The 20,026-nt window shown below is 35.8% G+C and overlaps 2 protein-coding genes across 9 annotated transcripts in view; one reads left to right on the top strand and one right to left on the bottom strand.

The window, feature by feature from the left end:
* Positions 1-564: 564 nt before the first annotated feature.
* On the bottom strand, positions 565-12,450 carry LOC128505651 (solute carrier family 46 member 3). The gene is made up of 6 exons (XM_053476181.1): positions 12,338-12,450; positions 11,937-12,142; positions 7,223-8,090; positions 5,548-5,631; positions 4,987-5,143; positions 565-2,029 (listed from the first exon to the last, which is right to left on the bottom strand). The coding sequence occupies exons 2-6, from the start codon at positions 12,123-12,125 to the stop codon at positions 1,933-1,935; spliced, it is 1,395 nt and encodes a 464-aa protein (XP_053332156.1). The 5' UTR covers positions 12,126-12,142; positions 12,338-12,450; the 3' UTR covers positions 565-1,932.
* A 2,056-nt stretch (positions 12,451-14,506) lies between these two features.
* The window catches only part of synj1 (synaptojanin 1), a 30,335-nt gene continuing 24,815 nt past the window's right edge, over positions 14,507-20,026 (top strand). For 7 of the 8 annotated variants that reach the window (XM_053516043.1, XM_053516044.1, XM_053516045.1 and 4 more), the window contains exons 1-3: positions 15,711-15,808; positions 19,376-19,529; positions 19,760-19,846. In XM_053516043.1, coding sequence (XP_053372018.1) covers positions 19,406-19,529; positions 19,760-19,846 — 211 coding nt within the window. In that variant the 5' untranslated portion in view covers positions 15,711-15,808; positions 19,376-19,405. Of the gene's footprint in view, positions 14,530-15,710; positions 15,809-19,375; positions 19,530-19,759; positions 19,847-20,026 lie in introns of those variants that run through there. The other variant, XM_053516042.1, reaches the window with a different exon arrangement.

The following is a 20,026-nucleotide window of genomic DNA, read 5'->3' as shown; positions in this document are numbered from 1 at the left end:
CACCACCGCCACCAGCCTGAACCAATGATACAAGGCAGGATGGATCCATGCTTTCGTGTTGATGCCAAATTCTGACCTCATTATCTGCATGTCTGAGCAAATTAGTACTTTTTGTATTTAATTTATTGCTTTTCTGCCCTCTAGTGGAATAGCAGAGACTCGCATCCTGCTAACAACAACCACCGAACAACAATCTTTCTGTTTGATAAAAGTCTATGGGTTTAAAGGTGTTTTTTTATGTTTAATATTTTATTCATTTAATATATTATTAATTAAATATTAATTAAATATTAATTGATTATTTCATAAATCTTATTAATTCAAATATATCGGAATATATTTGATCCTTTATAAGGCTGGTCCTGGCATGTTTGCTTCATACCTTGCCCTAAAAAAATACTTGACGTTTTTGTGTGTGTGTGTGTGTGTGTGTGTGTGTGTGTGTGTATGTGTATGTTTTTTTTTTTTTTTTGTAAAATAAATGTTTTTATTAAAAAAATGTTTGAATAAAAGGTTAAAAGATTAAACATCAAAGTTTCGATTATTTTCTAGCAAGTTTATAAAATGATCCAACCAGGAAATGAACACCATATTAACCTGAAAAAAATAATTATCAGACTAATTGGCCAATAATAATAATAATAATAATAATAATAATTGATTTAAAAAAATTTAAATGCAGCCCTAGAATAAAGATTGTATGTGTACATGTGGTTGGATGTGTATCACAAAAAAAGGCATTAATATAATAAACATTTATAGACATAAACAAATACTCTTTACTTTTTATATATAATGTCAGTATATGATTTTTACTGTTGTCTACAAGAAATAATTCAAATTTAATTATATAATACAGAGTACGGGAAACTCTGCAGACTTAGTTTCAAGCGGTGATTTCTGGCTTGGGGTCATTTCAGTTCTTGTGATAACCTAAATCTACATAACAACAGGTAATACAACATAATAACTGGTCTGAAAAGGGAAGGCCCATCTTGTAGGATGTAGTAGTAGGATGGACTGCTTGGTCGGTTACAGGCAAAAATTTACAGGAATTCTAGTGTTACACACGTGCGTAATAGCATTTCATTCAAGTTTTTGTGTAGAATTTCAGGTGATTCTAAATTTTGGCACAAAGATTTTATTTTTTTGCTACAAATGTCCGACCCCTAAGCAAGACGCAGTAACCAACAAATACTTTTGACATCACTCTGAGCCAGACTAAAAAACCCAGAGTCTAGAAATCTGGATATATTTAATTTACAATTTGCAATACTTACAAAGATTTACAATGCAGCTTATTAAGCTTCTTCTTTTCAGACCCAGTAGAGGTTTTGACAGGACCAGCATACTTTATCCTAGCCTTTTGTATAGAATGACCTACTTCTTTTTCCCTTGTTCAAAATCAGATAAAAACTATAAATGCACTTCATAATACCCAGAACACCTTGAAAACATAAAATCTAAGAATATAATGATAATCAGGGTATTTCTATTTCTAGACCTGATTTCATTCTCCTGAAGAATGCTGCTGTTGTAAAAAATATATATATATTAATTTAAAAATATTTATTTTTGTACGATTAAAAGGACCCTAAGAAAAATCTAATTTCAAATATATTACATTTTCACTCATAAAATTTTTCAACATCGATTTGAAAATGCATTTCCTTAGAAATTTAAGCTATAACATGACCTTTGTCAACTAAGTGTATTTATATCTGCCTTTGTTCAGCAGATTTTGTAAAAACCCTTACTAAGCATTTTCCCATATATTTGCTGCATTCCTGCACTGTAACATATAAATCGCTGCATTCTTGCATTGTAACATATAAAGTGCCAAAGACCAATTGGGTTTAAAATACCCCTCTAACAATTTCAAGTAAACACAGCTGCAGACAGTATGGTGAAAGATATCTTTCCCCTTTTTTTTTAGACAACAGGTGTGTTGCCTGTTTCTTGAGTTTCCTCCTCTGCCAAAAGACTCTCACTTTCGTTCACATTTTCGAGCCTGAAGAATGGAATAGCCCTGAAATAAGAGAAATAGTGGGTAACATAAGCAAAACATTCATATATATAATATATAATTAGGCTTATATTAAAAAAAAAAGCATTCAACTATGTATTTTTATTTCCTAACAATTAGAATTTCCTTCTTGATGGAAAATTTTATTTTGAGTTAATTCTACTTGATTATACGATTAATGATGCTCAAGTAATAAAACGTGTGAATGTCTGCTCCTGTCTTTTGAGTCAATTTTACTGAATTATTTCATGCACGAGAACATAAACGTTACTAAACACTGTAAACGGTACATTTTATATAAACGTTGTGTATTCATGTTTCCATTTAACAAGGCAAGATTTTTCGAATCAATTAATATTTTGCTGCTAAATGCCCAGAAAATATTAAATGCTTAAAACAGAAGCAAACTGAGAACATGACTGTTTAAGAGTAATGTGGCAAAACCCAGACAAATTAATCAAATTGCCAAAAATCCCCTGCACCATACACCTGACTGTGAAACACAAAGACAACACAGTGACCTTTCCCAGAAAACATTGTCCTGCAAACATTACAAAATACAATAGCAACAGACATTAAAACCAAAAAAGAGGAAATCCATAATGCTCAATATTTAGTTTAAAGTTCAGAAAACCTGTAAACAAATCCAGTTGAAAAAACCCCAAACAGAATACGTGTAGTGCTTCAACAAGTTCAAGGTCCTCTTCTGATCATCATGTGTTGTTGAGTCCAATAAGTTCAAGTAAACATGACTTTTTTTTAGTTTGTAGGATTAGTCAAATGATAATGAATTAAACCCCCAAGCACGCCCCCCCCCCCCCCCCCCGCCAAAAAAAAGGAACATACATTAATTAGGCACATTTAATTTAATAAATTACTACATAAATTAAATTACATAAATTAATTTAGTAGTAATCTTTTGAAATTATTTAAATAATTCAAATCACTTCATTTCTGTGAAAAATAACAGTTTTGAAGCATTGAATCATTTGTAATGTATAAAAGGTAAATTTTTCAATTTTCAAACTTTTAAAAGTATCGACAAACATATTTCATTAACATGCAGTGCTGCATTCTAAGTCTAAAATATTTTATTCTTCTACTTAAAGACTCCTGCTATAATAATAAAGACCTTCCTGTTCTTATTCCAAGAATCCAGAAGAAGATGGATTCCCTTTTCTTCGCAACAAACCCTTTTATATGTTGTTTCTAGGAGATTCTCATTTCCACTTTTGGCTTTAGATAACATATTAGAGATCTAAAACATCCATATTTCTGTGAAGCTACTACTTCTCAGTAAAAATGCTATACCAATAAAACTAAAGTCCTTTTCCAGATATTTCACAATTAATCACAATTAAACTGTCCCACATTGTGACTGTGTGGGCAACGGCTGTACTTCATTTCATAACAGAACTCACTGACTTGTGTAACAGTCTTCGGTTGAACTGTGTTGTTTCTATTGTGGTAGTAACCAGGAACCTGCATCATAGCGCTTATATAACTATAACGTATCATGGTCATATGCAAGCATGACCACAGTGACAAGTGTTTGGCATTAAGGCATGGTAATACAATGACGGAGGTATGAGGAAATAGAAAGGTGGCATTCCATTTCACTTATCAGGAAGTAAACCATGTAAAAACCCTAGGGCTGTTTGCATTCTTTAGTTAATCTCCACCATTTTTTAACTGACAATTTGTTGGCCATAATGCTACAGAACCCACTTAGAGTGTATAGCATATGCAATCAACAATTATAACATGGTTATGTCAGTCTTATCTGCTAGCACTGTAGAAGCCACAATCTTTAAATGTTCACATTTTTTTTACATACTGGGTAAACATTTGTTTTCAGAATTTGCTGGTATTTTACTAAATCCTCAGCCAGTCAAATGTTCCCAGTACAACTGGCTATAAAGATTGTAATTGATCCCCCTAACAGTTGAAGAGGTGTTTTTTTATTATTATTATTATTATTATTATTATTATTATTATAGAGATTTAAAATTTGCATGACCTGTCTGTCATTATTGGGAACTGGGAACAGGTTGGAGACCTTGGCAAACATTAGTACAGTATCTGAGGGCTCAAGCTTTTGCATGGTGTGCATTTCGCTATTTCACTGTTAAATTGAACAAAACTAAAATCTAATATACTAATCTTGCCTAACTTGTTGCAATAGTATTTCATCTCTAACATTATACCATTTAGATGTTAGTTTAGCTTTTACTCACTTAACTATTCACATTAACAAACATTTCGACCATTGAGCTTTTGCATGCCACTGTATGACCAAAATGATATATTACACATGCTTTTACAACCAGTGTACTTAAAAAGAATCATCACTAATACAGTAAGTCTCGGTAATAATTACACATATTCTTTTTAATGTTTCTAGCTAACCCGAGGGCAGATGTGGTGTTTAACAGTGACTCAGCTATATTTTTTCCTCAGCATGGTAATAGTTAAGAGAAACTACCTTTTAGAAGAAGAAAAAAGAAAAGAGGAAGAAAGCATTTACTGTCACTTACACTGCAGTACTGTACTGTTAAATTCTCCAATTTGAATGGTCTGTATATTTATGGTTCTGGTAATAGCTGACTTTAATTCATACATATGATTCATACACACTTTGTATGTTATAGTTTCCACAGTAACAACACACTCCCAGGGACTATGCAGATGTTCTACAAGGCTAATGAACAGATTTTAAGCCTTCCAAAGAAAACCATATACTGTAATCTTTCATAAAGTAAGCTTCTCCATAAGGAGGCGTTTAACACTCATGGAAGCAGTCTTAAGAGTCAGAATTTTGTAAGAGTCTGTACTGTTTGTCTGCCATGGAAAGATTTTCAGCAAACATTGCATTTTATGGCTTCTTCGCAACATGACATGACACTGGAAAGTGCAAAAAACTCTGTCCTAAAACTACTACAATATGCTGACATACTTACCCTAGCAGACTTATGGGAATGAGGCAGAATCCACCAGCCAGGAGGAAGGAAAAGCCGGGGAACCAGGCTACTGTGGCGGCATAGACGCTGTTGAATGCTGTACTTGCCAAAGTAGTTGTTAAGTTATCGAGAGCAGCCACACAGCCAAAGAGTGCACCTTAAACAAGCAGAGAAAACAACCATTACCTTCTCAATGCTTGAATTATTGAATAGATAATATATTAACTGTATATATATTAACTGTGCTAATGGACATTTCTTTTGCCCTGAACTTGAAGGAGCGAGATAAGGAATATAAAGACTATACACAGCTGAGTGTCTGTACATTCCCATGAAGCTGCAGGAATGACAGAAGAGCACTTATGACACAGAAAAACTAACTGCATTACTAACTGACATTTCATTTGTCCTGAATTTGAAGCGAGATAAAGAATGTAAAGACTATATACCCCTGAGTGAATGTACATTTGTATGAAGCTGCAGGAATGCACTTATGCCACAGAACCTTGGCTAAGTAAGAGCTTTTAGTTACAGAACAGTGGTTTAGGTGTTTACACGTACCTTGCTCGGTCTTTGAGACCAGTTTCGACAACATGGAACGGATCACAGGAAACGGCATGATGGCCAGCAGCATTGGGATCCTAACTACAGAAAATAAATGTGACACACTTTAGTTAACTCTAACTTACATTTCACCTTTTTGCAATTTGCTGAGTTTGATTTAAAAACTATTTTGTGGTTAAGCATTTGTGAGAATGTTACTGTTTATATAAGAGATATAATTAATAATATAAAATTAATTATAATTATTACCAGTGATTCCAGTGTAAAACCTGATATATTTGTAATTATGCCATTATATGATACTGGTATGAACATGTAACCTTCCATAATTAAAAACTTAAATTGAAATATGATTGCATATTGCCATGAACTCCTGTAATGCTACTGAGTGCCACATTTCAACACTGACAACAATATGCAGGTGAACCTTTAGAATACTGGCCTAAAAATACAGTTCCTTACTTCATTTTCATTGATTTAACTACTTATTTGTTTGCTTACGTGTGTTCTCTATTATTTCAACAATAATCAAAATTGCTTTCAGTGATGAATGAATGTGAAATAATTCACTCTAATCAATTAGAAAATCATAAAAACATCTTGCCAAGTTTGAATGGGATGAATTTGAGTGTCCTTCACAGATGCCTGACCCTATACCTACTGAACACCATAGGAATGAACTGAAACGTCAGCTTCACCCCTCATTGCCTGACCTCACTAATGCTCTTATGGATAAATGGACAAATCCCAACAGCCATGCTCCAAAATCCAAAAAGAATAATTATTATTACAGCAAAATAGGTTCAGAAATACTTCAGAAAAGTCATGCATGGCTGATCAGCATTTTACTCCTGCTACTTTTAACAACCATCTACATGTGGGAGTTTTTCTGGATTAACAAGAACAAAGGAGTGGTGGCTAAATTTTTTTTATTATTATTCTTAAAAATAAATAGTTTAAAATAAAAATTTACTTGTTTTGCTCCAAGTCATCATCCTGTTATGGGAAAATGATGGGATGGTGTAACGTAATAATAATAATAATAATAATAATAATAATATTGTCCAATAACAGTATGTTTTATTTCTCTAAAATCAGAGCAATTTGACAAGGTTTAGAAATTAACATAAGTAAAGAAAAGCACAGTAAATAAATTAAATATTTACTTCGCTTTTCTGTAAAAAAAAAAAAAAACTGGAGCGTTTACTGGAGCATCTGCAAATCACATCTTATAGCTACTGTATAAATGGCTGCTCCCTTAACAGGTCCCATTTCTTCTTTTTTTTGTTTCATAAGACAGAAATGAAGCATAACCTGTTAATCACAACCACCTAGAAACCACACGCCCCGTCCTTAAGACTTTCCTATGTTAGATTTACCCGAGTTTTACAAAATTGCCTTAATAATATCTCCTCATAGAAAACCATATCAGTAAATGCATATGGTTTCAATCCATTTATGTGACATCTTCTGGTCCATTTGATGTTATTAAAAAAAAGCACCATTTGTGAGATAGAAACAATTTCTGAACTTATCTGAACTTAATTCTTATTTGTTTGGCTAAGTGTGTCTGTCAAATTAATAAATATACCAAAAATGATTTTTAATATCACCCTGTTTGAATGTGTAGAGTCATCAACAGATACTGGGATGAATTCATTGGAAAGTTTACCGAGAAACATCAGAAGTGTGGTCTTGATGAAGGCCATCATCACCAGGCCTATGAAAACGGGCAGAATCCCAATGAAGATGATGACTGTGTCAGAGAGGCAGCGAGACAGGACGTACACACCAACGAAGCTGACAGCGAACACAGTCGTGGAGAGAGCCGAGCCATAGCCAATGAGGATCTCATTCCAGCACAATGGTTCATTTAGCTCGTAAAGGGTAACCAAACTCAGGCCTCCAAAGTACGCAAAGCTAAATGAACATAAAATGATAATCAAGAGTGTGAGCAGGCAGTTCCTTCTCCTGCTTCCCTGTTCAAAAAGGTGGTAGATCCCAAGTGTAAGCTTCTGCAATGCATGAGTGTTTGTTTCTGCACTGGTCACACTGTCAATCACCCTGCTCTCCTTTAGAATAAAGACTACATAAATCAGATTAAGCAGATGAAACATGGCGGCAGTGAAAAAGGGCCAGTTAAATCCAGCAGCATGTATAAAGTAGCCTGTGGAGATTAAGGCTACGCCAGAGAGAAGCCCGAGCATCATGTCCAGCCCAGCCATGCGTAGCATCTTCTGCTTTCCATCCTCAAACAAGTCGGCCACGTAGGAGAAGCAGCCACCCAGCATAGTGCCTATGCCACCAAAGAGGGAGTTGACAATGGATGCTGCAATTAGCAGGTAGAGGTTCAGCTCTAAGATGGACACTGCGAGGAAGCACAAGCAGTAGACCAGAGAGCCTATGAGAGGTAGAATGATGGTGAGTTTACGTCCACGCTGGTCGCTATAAGCCACCAGGAAAAGAGTCATCAGGAGACTGGGGATCATGGAGAAAAGTTCTGAGTACATGGAGAACAGCGAGGCTGCTTTTTGCACTTCCTAGGAAAATACAAAGTACAGCAACTAAAAAAACAAATAACCACAAAGAGGAAATTAATCTTCTGTAGGTGGCAAATACATGTGACAGAAAGCCATGGTGCTATATCCTGACCAGAAAGGTGTCCTTTAGAGAACATAAAAAAATAGAAAGTGAAAAAGAGGAAGCATAATGCAGAAGTTAGTAAAGCTATTAATATTTTGAGCAGAAGTACAGAGATTTGAAAAAGTGTAACAAAGACTGCACTGTGTCCCCTTCCCTTAACCTACAGCTTTTTAAAGAAAAATTCCATCCTGAATGATTTTATAATTAACATGTGAGGATCTTCAGAAGTCAACATTTATTTTTTAAATGAAATTCCAAGTTGATTTTTTTTCAATTTAATTAACTTATATTGACTTTTTTTTCACTATGGTTAAACATTACAAACAATGATGTCTGATTGTCTGCTGAGAGCGGCACCAGAGTACGGCACTAGGATATACAGTATGATGATTTGTATTATACAACAGTCATTTCTGACCAAGTAATCTGATTGAACTGGAGGTAGTTCACAAGTTGTTGTAACAGACTATAACAGCACTGGGGGTTTAATATATTTGTCACACTTGAATGACTGAGATCATCAAACTAATTTTTATTTTACACAAAGATAACGTAAGTAAATCGAGAGTGCAGTTTGTAAATGGTGACTTCATTTATTGAGGGGAAATAGCTGTCCAAACCTACCTGGCCCTATGTGAAAAAGTAATTGCCCCGAAATCTAATAACTGGTTGTGCCACCCTTGCCGGCCATAACTCCAGTCAAACGTTTGTGAAAACTGGCAATAAGTCTTTGGAAGAATTTTGGCGCACTCTTTTTAAGCATGAACTTAAGCATGAACTTAAAAAGGCCTGTTTAAGGTCATCCCAATCAGATTTATGTCCAGACTTGACTCCAAAACCTTTGTTTATTTATTATTATTTTTATTAGCTATTTACAAGTGGACTTGCTGGTGTGTTTTGTATCATTATGTCCATAATCCGAAATTGTGCATAATCCGAGTGAGCTTCATCTTGAGGTCACAAACTGCCAGGCACTGTGTTGTACGACAGATGTAATGGGACGCACACCTTTCAAAAAGGTAAAATTTTGTCAATTATTTTGTGGACTGTAAGACAAAAGTCTTGCGGATCATTAAGATGTTTTTTCGGAGACGAGGCCTTTGTGTTCTTTTTGGTCAGCAATAGCTTTTGCCTTGAAACTCTCCTATGCCATTTTTGCCCATTCTCTTTCTTGGAGATTGACTTTAACTGCGGTGTTGTTCTGGGTTCTTTTATGAGTTCCTTGAATGAGTTGTTGTTGTGCTACAGGAGTAAATTTGGTAGCTGACCACTCCTGGAAAGGTTCACCACTGTTCCAAGGAGTTCCAAAGCCTTAGAAACATTCTGGTAACCCTTTCCAGACTGATACACATCAATTAATTTGTTTCTCATCTGTTCTTGAATTTATTTAGGTGGTGTTGCTTTTTTTTTAAATGTTTTAGCATGCTTTACTTTATCAGAAGTTTTCTATTTAAGTGATTTATTGATCAAACAAGTCTGACAGTAAGCATGCCTGAGTGTGGCAGGTAAAAATTAACTTAGCATTTCCAAAAATCACAGTTTATTCGTGATTTAGTAAGGGGACAAAAACTTTTTGCATAGGGCCTGGAAGATATGGACAGTTTTTTTTCCTTTAATAAATAAAAGCCTTATTGTGAAAATGCCTTTTGTGTTTTGTAAGTATATTTTTGTAAAATATACTTGTGTATGCAGCAATGTAACAATATGATAATATTAATCAACATAATATTAATCTCAGTGAAAACAATATTAATCTTAAGTGACAAAAAATAGAAGTAAGCGGGGAGAAGATCAGTATGCAAAAGTAAGCAGAGGTAAAAAGGACCCTCACTTGGGTTTCAATACTGCAATAAATCCTGCTTACTTCATCAAAATCTGAGTTTTTTTTCTCCTGATTCGTTCTTTGGTTCTTTTGACTAAAGATACAGCTTTTTTATGTTTTATAATTCGGTAACATTAACAAGTTGAAGACTAAAGATCTTACACCGTTTACTCTGGCTTTCTTTGTGTAATATTAAAATAAGTTTGATAATCAGAAGTATTTAAATGTGATAAATATAAGACAAAATAAAAAAAGAATATATTTTTACAGTGCTGTATACTGTATGTATTACTCCACGTCACAGGTGTTACATCAGTAACAGCATGGGTGAGAGTAGGTCTGTACAGACCTCAGAACTGAGGGGAAAGCAGCTGCCTGTCAAAACTCACATTTAAACCCAGGGAGGGAGCACTTTCAACAAGAAAACACATCTGATAACATAATAATATAATAATAAATAATAATATAGTAATTATCTTAAACAATAATAACTTTTCTAAGTCGTTCTGAATCATCTCTCAACCATCCGTGATCTTTTACTTACAGCTACAAAGCTATCTTATAACACAAGGCTGAATCCAAATCCCTCTCTAACCCCTAATCAAGGGCACTCCTTAGTGTGTGAGACAAAAGACTGTATACTCTGGTGCACTGGCTTTCCATTTCACCCTATATGGGATTTAACCCTGGAACCTGGAAACTAACAGAGCTAATATTCTAAAGCGGAATATGTGGAAATATAAGGATAAACTTGCAAGATTTTCAGGACTGTCCACCACTTCCATGGTTTATTCTCCTCTTTTGCCTACATACTGTAGTACTGGTAAGACTTTAAAACTATTTACACGTTTTTTAATTAACCATTACCAGTTCCACTAGCCGCAGTTAATTATGCCAGTCATGGAAGGATATGTGTTTGGTGGAACAAAATAACTGGTTAAATAAACAGACAAATCATAATCTGTTAATAAATTGTGTTTGAGTCATGCTGATATTCAGTGTGATTGAGTGATATATTGCTTAAATATGAAAAGGTGATTTCTTATCTACTCCCAATAACCTCTCAGCAAATATTTTCTGACAAGAGGGAAATGAGATATAGTTGTTTTATTAAAACAAAGACGATGTCCAGTCATAAAAGAGAAACGCTGTATTACTAAGGCCAATCGTATTCAGAGATACACCTGAGACTGTGCCTGGCCACTGACTGACAAAAAAGCAAACTTATTCACGAGCAAGCAGGTGAAAGATTTGCATGAGCGGAGAGATGGTGTAGACGAGTGTTGATGTGTGTGTGTGCTTAGAATATAATTTCCCATTACTGGGCAGTACTGCATTACTGCTCTTGTTAGCTTTTGATTTGCATATGCAGCTCTTCTAAATGCTCACAGGTATATCTCATTTGCACAAGCTGATTTTGGCATTATTCTGGGAATATAACCAAGACCTTATTTCATCAGTAGCTAAAGGCATTGATGAAGCAGCCCTTGATCTTTGAGTCGGTTCAAACAAATATGGTTCCAAAAATTCCGCCTTATTATAATACCACTGTCAGTGCTTTTATTCTTGTGGATTACTAAATAACCAATCTGAGTCCATCAGAAACCTGGATTTCTCATTAACGTGACACTGATATTTATTTCGAAAAGTGAGCAAATGAGCTTTGGTTATTTTGTTTTAGGGGCAACCTTATATATAAAGTTCCTTTATATACTTTTTTGTCTTCTATTAAACACTAGCTGGCTTTCTTAGAGGTCAGCACAGCACACAACCCACTTTCTCACATTACCACCAGAACTACAAAACACCACAAATATTTCAATTTAAACATCTTTAATGTATTTCAGAGAGGATTTTTTTTTTTCGTTAAGTTGAATCAGCATGACTAAGGAATAAAATAATTGTATGATTATAGACTCACATCATGTTGGCTGAGATTGTTGCTGCTGTTCGTGTGGCACTCGGATAAAGCGTCGACCTCAGGGTACGAGGTGTTGGTGATCTGCTGCCACAGACGGCGGTACACGTACTGCTGCACCAGTGGATACACCATGAAACTGGCAAACGCGTACACAGCCACCACCGGCTCCACCAAGTACAAACCCGGCATCCCGACAGACACTGTGGCTGGAAGAGAGAGAGGGAAAAAAAGATCGAGAAATACCATGCTTATACATAACACTGCGAAAGCTGTTGTTAAAGAAGGAAACTCAACTCCTATTGTGGTGTATTATTAACACACTCAATTTAATCACATAATATTTATCAACCTAATTTAAGAAAACCCCACTTTCAAGCAAAAAAAAAAAAAACAAAGTTTACCACAGACGTCTGATGAAGTGAACACAAGCGATAAGGCGCATCTGTGATAAAGCCGCGAATGTCTATAAAATTATAACCGTGTGTGTTCACCGATAAGAGCTGTTCCTGTTTTCAGTTCATCCTGCTATCTGATTGGACAGTCACCCCGATGCTTTGGGACTGGCCATTCACGTTAATGGGCGGGTTAAAGAGCTCATTGGTTCCTGTTTTGGGCAAGTCATCTAAAATGTATCTGTTTTCAAACATCAAAGGGGATCGCGGAGCCAAAATTCTAATTCAAAATGCAACATCTTTAATAATGATTTAGTATACAATGTTGCATATATTCGTATTTAATAAGAATGATGATACAACTTAATAATAATTAACTACGTTGTTACGTCTGAATCAGAATTAGAAAGAACTTTATTGCCAAGTACGTACAAGGAATTTGTTTTTGGTAACGGAAGCTTCCAAAGATTCAGACAAAATTACAAAGAGATGAGTGCAGGGGGTTTCTCCTGAAGTCCACAATCAAACGTAGATATTGTTATGATGCTGTAATTTAGTATTCAGTTTGTTGTATTTTGTGCTAATAAAAGCATGGGTGGGAAGTTGCAATGTGAAAATTCTGACCGTTAACTCACTATGCCGCCTTATCAAAATATACATTTGAATTATGCAATGCTCTTCAGTATTTGCAAAATATGCATTATTATAGACACCATGCTTAAAAAATGCCAAAACAACCACATAGTGTTATGACATGTTTTATTACATGTTGCCTAACACACAGTATGACTGCAGATCAACGACTGCTATACATTATCACCCAAATAAGGATGGGTTCCCGGTTTAATCTGGGTCCACTCAAGGTTTCTTCCTATTGCCATCTCAGGGAGTTTTTTCTTGCCATCTCGTCATCACCCCTGTCTTGCTCATCAGGGACAATCTTATCATTTTGATTCATATACATTCACACTTTATACAAACTTTCATAACTTCTTTTGATTGTGTAAAACTGCTTTGCGACAATGTCATGACAATTGGTAAAAGCGTTATACAATTACAATTTGCCCCTAATTATTTTCCAAATTTAATCCTAGCCAATTCCCGATTCTGTCACTGTTATGGCACTAGGCCATCAAGGCGTATCCTGTCGGTCTGTTCATCAGGGCAGGGTCACACGTCAGTCAGCTAATTGGGGCGGGGCCACTTGTCAGTCAGCTCATCTGGGCGGGGCCACCTGTCAGTCAGCTCATCGGAGGGGGCCATCTGTCAGGCATCGTATCAGACTTAGAAAATAATTCAATATGTAAGACAAAGATCTGTATCTGATTTATTTACAAGTCAGTGTTAATGCTAAAGGAAGAGAATGTGTGCTGCTTTTGGCAATGAACTGATGGGCTAATGTGCATAAAAAATTATTTTCTGAAATAGCTCACAGGCACGATCGGTTTTACTTCTGCTTATATTATTTTTGTGTGATGTTTCTAAGCATGCTTGTAATTGTGCACAAACACATAGATAGTTCTCGTCCCAATACCAAAATGAATTTAAACAGAGAGGGACGTATATTTTGTAAAATATACATATGTTGTTTCTTTTTGTTCATTCTTTTAGTTAAGTTACTTGCCGTTTTTTTTTTTTTTTTTTTACCCTTTGTTTGACGAGTACATGAATTGTCATGTTTAGGGACACTTGTTGAAAGAGACCTGAACTAAAGCAGCTGCTGCCCCCTAGTGCATCGTTATGGTACTGTAGGTAGCCCTCAAAAGCGCAAGCATTAAGGTTTGTGTTTACATTTTCCAACATAATCAGTTATTCATTATTTATATACTCAGATAAATCATAAATCTGTCCCTAGTTAAAGCTAACATAAAGAAATTATGTCAGAGCTGTCACACTAAATATTTTAACTATAGCCTACAGATTTGTCTCCAGTCCCTCGTTGCATTTATGACAACCAGGGATGGAGGAGGACAGTCAACCTATAGTCTGTTATTAATCTAATAACAATGGTACTTCTTAATAGACAACTCATATTCGAAAGGACATATAAGAAACGACTAAGCAAATCGTAAACAAATAAACAGATAAATAAATAAACAGGCTACATGGAAATGAGCAACTAGTAAAATCAGTTGGTGAAGAATATCAGGGCTGAAGCTGCAGTGCCACCCTGCTGTGTCATTGACGCACATAGGGAGAATGTAAGTACATAATATTTATAACATATACAATATTTCATTAACAAATTACATTGATAGATCCATTCAAATAATTATAAAACATTTGCCTAAATCAATCAATTTATTGATATGTCAATATTTTTATACTAAAGAGTATTTATTGTTTTATTGTTGCTGTCTGTTTTTTATCAATCAGTAAACAACAAACTGACCTATACTACATAATGCCGCAACAGTGGTATACTCTAAAAAACAAAACAAAACAGAAGTGTAAAAAGTTTGAGGTAATAGAAAAGAATAACGAAAGTAAAAATATAAAGCAATAACAATAATAATAATAATAATCTAGCATTATTGTGTTTCTACTGTATAGAAGAGCTTAACAGCAAATACTTTGATAGCAAAATGTCATTATTATTTTTCCCCTTATACGTTAAAAGCTTTGATACTTCTGTTTTTTTTTTTTTTTTTGCGGAAATGACGTCAGTATAAGGGCTTTAAAAAAGTGGGAGGGGTTAATTTGGTCAGCTACCCCCAACCATTGGTGTCCCGGCTCTTTTCACTGATTCAGCTCATTGGTTCAAGTTTACAAACAGGAGTCGACTCTTTCAGATGTCGTTTTATGCCCCTTTTGACCGCTGACTGTTTTTTAGTGTTTACATTTATTAATGCATTTCGTTTTAGCTTTAAGGCGGCACAGTGGTGTAGTGGTTAGCACTGTCGCCTTGCACCTCCAGGGTCTGGGTTCGATTCCCAGCCAGGGTCTCCCCACACACACAAGTTTCCTCTGGGTACTCTGGTTTCCTCCCAAAGACATGTAGGTTAGGCTAATTGGTGTTCCCCAAATTGCCGTGAGTATGTGTGTGTGCTCTGCAATGAATTGGAACCCTGTCCAGGGTGTATCCTAACTCGTGCCCTAAGTCTCCTGGGATAGGGTCCAGGCCCCCGCAACCCTGAATACAGAATAAAGCATTATAGAAGATGAGTGACTCTATAGCTTTAATCAACAAACTAATTTTGACTGCATTTTTTAACCCACTATAAGAAATTTATTAGTGCTAAAAATCACATACAGTAACAGTTACACACACACACACACACACACACACACACACACACACACAGTTCAGAAGGAGCAGTTCTGTCATTAGATTTCCGGGCGGCTCATGTGTGTGAGTCGACTCTCAAAATGAACCTTAAAAAAAGAACCGACTCGAAGAGCCGACTCGCTCAGGATCGACACCTCGTTAGTGGTCACTAACCGGACACGATTCTGGACCGGCTGGTGACACATTGACAGGTAGAAGCTGATTATTATATATATTTACATATATATTTTTAAGCAATAATAGTGATTGTTTTGACTCGCAAATGTGTTATGAGGCGTGTCAGTGTGTGTTTCATCAGGGCTGACATTTTGAAACAAGCTTGATCTATTGGGTAATCATTCGGGTTGATGCTAAACGCGTTTTCAGGATAATAGACTGGCCTTATTTTCCGCTAGATAACAATGCTGAAGGATTTATTCTTAATGCTAGCTAGTTTTGTATGAACTGATTTCTTTAGCTAACCTGATTCATTCGCGCTAGCGGTGATCTCACCGGAAGATAGCATTATAGCTAGCAAATAAAGCTCTACTTTTATAATCAATAATGTCATTAGTGTAAGCTAACAGTAATCTTCGTGCACTGACAGTCAGATAAAACAAACATCCGAGACTTCATATACAGATATTATGCTAAAGAATAGCTAGGCTTATCTAATCTCACTTCCTAGCCCACTGGTTTCTGTATCGGTAGCCGATAGATTAGCGCGCGCTAGCTGTGTGTCAGGTTATTTACATTGCTAGCTGAGTGCAGACCTGCACTTCATTGACGGATTCATTTAACTTCACCGTCTTTCTTGTTTCGTGCTGTGAAATTTTACAAGCGTAACTTGCTAGTAAAACCAGCAAACTTTAAATTATTATTGTAAAGTATAAATATCTAGTTAATTTTGTTATCAGTATGAAATCATGATGTGCATCAGAGCACAAATGCAACTGAATATTAATAATGGCGACGTTTTTGGTTGATCAAATAAATGCCTTGTCACGATTTACGGTTTAACCTTGTCTGTTTTTACTCATAATCTGATGAGAGACTAATATTGCATAGTGAGGAAATCTCCCTTATACCAGAATGCTTAAAATGTTTGTACACCTGCTGTGTGTCTGACTGTAGAGCTGCAGTGGACATCAGGTCCAGTATAGGGAGACAGGGTTTGACTGGGTTTTATTGTGATTGCACAGAGTACCAGTACTATCTAGAACAACACAGTACAGTGTAACATACAGCATAAGTGCAATATAAGGAAAGTAGGTGGCACAGTGGCATGGTGGTTAGCACCGTCATCTCGCACCTCCAGGGTTCGAAGTTTCGATACCCGCCTCAGGTCTGTGTGCCTGGAATTTGTATGATCTGCCTGTGCATGCCGGGTTTCCTCCGGGTACCTTAGATTCCTCCCACAGTCCAAACATTTGCCGGTTAGGCTAATTGGCGTTCCCAAAGTGCTACAGTGTGTGAATGAGCGTGAGAGTGTGTGCCCTGCTACCCTATTCAGGAAGTACCCCGCCTAATGCCCTAGGTCTCCTGGGATAGGCTCTAGTCCCCTCGCGACCTTGTGTACGCTGAGTGAGTAGTGAAGTATAAGTAGATCAATAGAAAGGCAGGACATGTTCAGTACAATCAGAAAATAAACATGCTCAGAAGTGCCTTTCCTTGTTCCTGGTCAATAGTTGTACATATTAGTACCTTTCTAGAAATGTCAATATGAAAGATGTACAAGTGTATTTATATCAATAAAATCTGTCTAAACTGCAGAAAACGGTGCAAACTTTGTTTAGGCACAATATGAATGATTAATATGTAAGGTATGACAAAGCATGCCTGCATATGTTGCAATAAGCACAGTCATCGGAAAAAGAAAGTACATCCTCCTTCAAGTCTATGTCTTTATTGGACAGACCTAAGTGGCCCTTATCACTTCTGTAAATAAACTGATAACCTAATGAGTTGACAAAAAAAATCAACATGTCATTAAATGTTTATATAGGCCCACTATTCCACTAATACTTAGAAATATTAGTGGAATTAATATTTTAATTCCACTATTATTGGATTCCACTTATTATTTAATTCCACTATTAATATTTTAATTCCGCTATTATTGGATTCCACTTATTATTCAACTTATTATTTAACTCCACTATTAATATTTTAATTCCACTAATATTAGTGGAATTTACACAATCAATATAAAAATGCATCATGTGAACACCTTCTTCAGAGCAGGCTGATGTGACCTTAAAGATATAAAAGTCATAAAGATATAAAATAATGAAATATGTAAATAGCATGTGTGTGTATGTGTGTACCCTGTGATGGATTGGCACCCTGGTCAGGGTGTACCCTGCCTCGTGCCCTAAGTCTCCTGTGACATTTATTACAAAAAAAGTAAGTGTTTAAAGTTTTAGCAACATATTGTAAGAAGCTTGTAAAAGGTTTGACCAAAGTTAAACAATTTAAATGCAGTTCCACCTAATACTAAGTGTATGTAAACCTTTGACCCACTGAATGTGATAAAATAAATAAAAAGCTAAAAAAACATTCTCCTATTATTCTGATATTTCACATTCTTAAAATAAATTAGTGATCCGTCCAACCTGACCTAAGACGGAGAATGTTTACTAGGAGTAAATGTCAGGGATTGTGAAAAACTGAGTTTAAATGTATTTGGCTATGGTGTATGTAAACGTCTTGTTTCAACTGTAGCTATTTGCCCCCAAAAGATAAAGCAGCCAAAAAACAAGCACACCCTATAACATTTCAAACAATCCTTGCCAACAATAAGCTTATCACTCTCACATCGTTTCTGAAGAAAAAAAAAATGAAAGGAAAAAAAAATAATCCACTTTTCTATGCAGCAATCCTTCTTGGCTATTCCAGCACTTTCATTGTTTTCTTCTTTAGCTATTCAGAAGTCAATTTCTTGGATTGGTTTTTGGCTCAGCTTAATCGTCTGGACAGATGGCCTCAAATTTGTCTTAAAAATATTCTGGTATAAAGTGGAAGTTTACTGTTGTCTCAAAATGGCAGCAAGTTTCTCAGGTTCTTTAGCTGCAAAGCAAGCCCTATTCATCACCCCTTCACCACTGTGCTTAAAACTGGTATGAGGTGTTTGTGGTGTTTGGAAACATGGTGCCATGCATGTCGACCAACATCACCACCCTGCACATAAGTTGTGTTGCCTTATTGTATCTAGAGTGAAGGGCAACTTTTTTCAAGCCTTCTCCCATGAAGCTGTTTAATTGTTCAGTTCTGATTGTTCGGTCATGTGCATGAACATTTAATGTGCTTACAGAGGCCTGAAGGTCACATGATGTAGCTCCTGGAAATTTCTTTATATCTCTGAGAATTAAATGCCCTGACTTTGGACTGAATTTGCTGTGACGACTGTCTAAATTAATTTTTTTTTAAATTAATGAATAAAGAGAAAAATTCTTCTCACTGCAGAATATTGACTTTCGACTTTTAACCATTCCCAGATTGATGAGCTGCAGTACTTGCTTCTCTGAGGTCATAGCCAATGTCCTTTCTTCTTGGCATGATGTAGGCATACACAAACCTGAGTCATCTAACAAAAACTCTCAAATTTTATAGTTATTCACAAACTTTGGTGATTAAATAATCTTTTGTATTTCATTAGTAATAAATGTATTTCATTTAGCTCTTAATTGTTCTCTTGATGATTCTCGTTTCTGACTGATGACTTCCTTTTTGGACATAAATGAGTACATCCTCAAATCTGTTGTCACTGTCTTTAACAGGTTTAAATCCAGTTGTGTCGACCATCAGCCATGGCTTTCAGCAAAGGATATCGTGTTTATCACAAGCTGGACCCCCCACCTTACAGCGTGATTGTAGAAACAAGAAATCGTGAAGAATGCTTGATGTTTGAGTCTGGAGCTGTGGCTGTTCTGTGTAAGAGAAAGTTTAAGCACAGATTCTGCATGCTGCTGTGGGACATACAGTTTTCTTTACTATAATCTAATTCTTGCCTTACAAGTTGATTTTAGCATCAGATGTAATCTCTAGATGAGTAAGATTGACACTGCATTACTGAATTGAATCAGTTGTAGTCATGACTAATTTTGCTATGACCTATAATTGTAAAATTATCCCAATGTTGTCATATTGCTGTTCATTTTTAGCGGCTGCAGAGAAAGAAGCTGTCAAGAGCACGTACACCAAGATGTTGGATGCTTATGGCATTCTTGGGGTTCTTCGGCTTAACTTGGGTGAGTGAGGAGATTCTCCTGGATTCACGGCAATATTTTTGTCTTTTCGTTATGGGAGTTGAAGTGTTGGACTTTAGAAAGTGGTCGGTTTTTTTATTGCAAATATTTTTCTCTTTTTTGCATTGTGGATCAGTTATTACAGACACAAATTGTAGACGTCTGTTATTCATACAAAAGTTT

This window comes from Clarias gariepinus, chromosome 17, assembly GCF_024256425.1.
Source record: "Clarias gariepinus isolate MV-2021 ecotype Netherlands chromosome 17, CGAR_prim_01v2, whole genome shotgun sequence".
Classification (NCBI taxonomy): domain Eukaryota; kingdom Metazoa; phylum Chordata; class Actinopteri; order Siluriformes; family Clariidae; genus Clarias; species Clarias gariepinus.
Note: the sequence above shows the minus strand (reverse complement) of the source record. Positions and strands in the feature narration are given on the sequence as shown.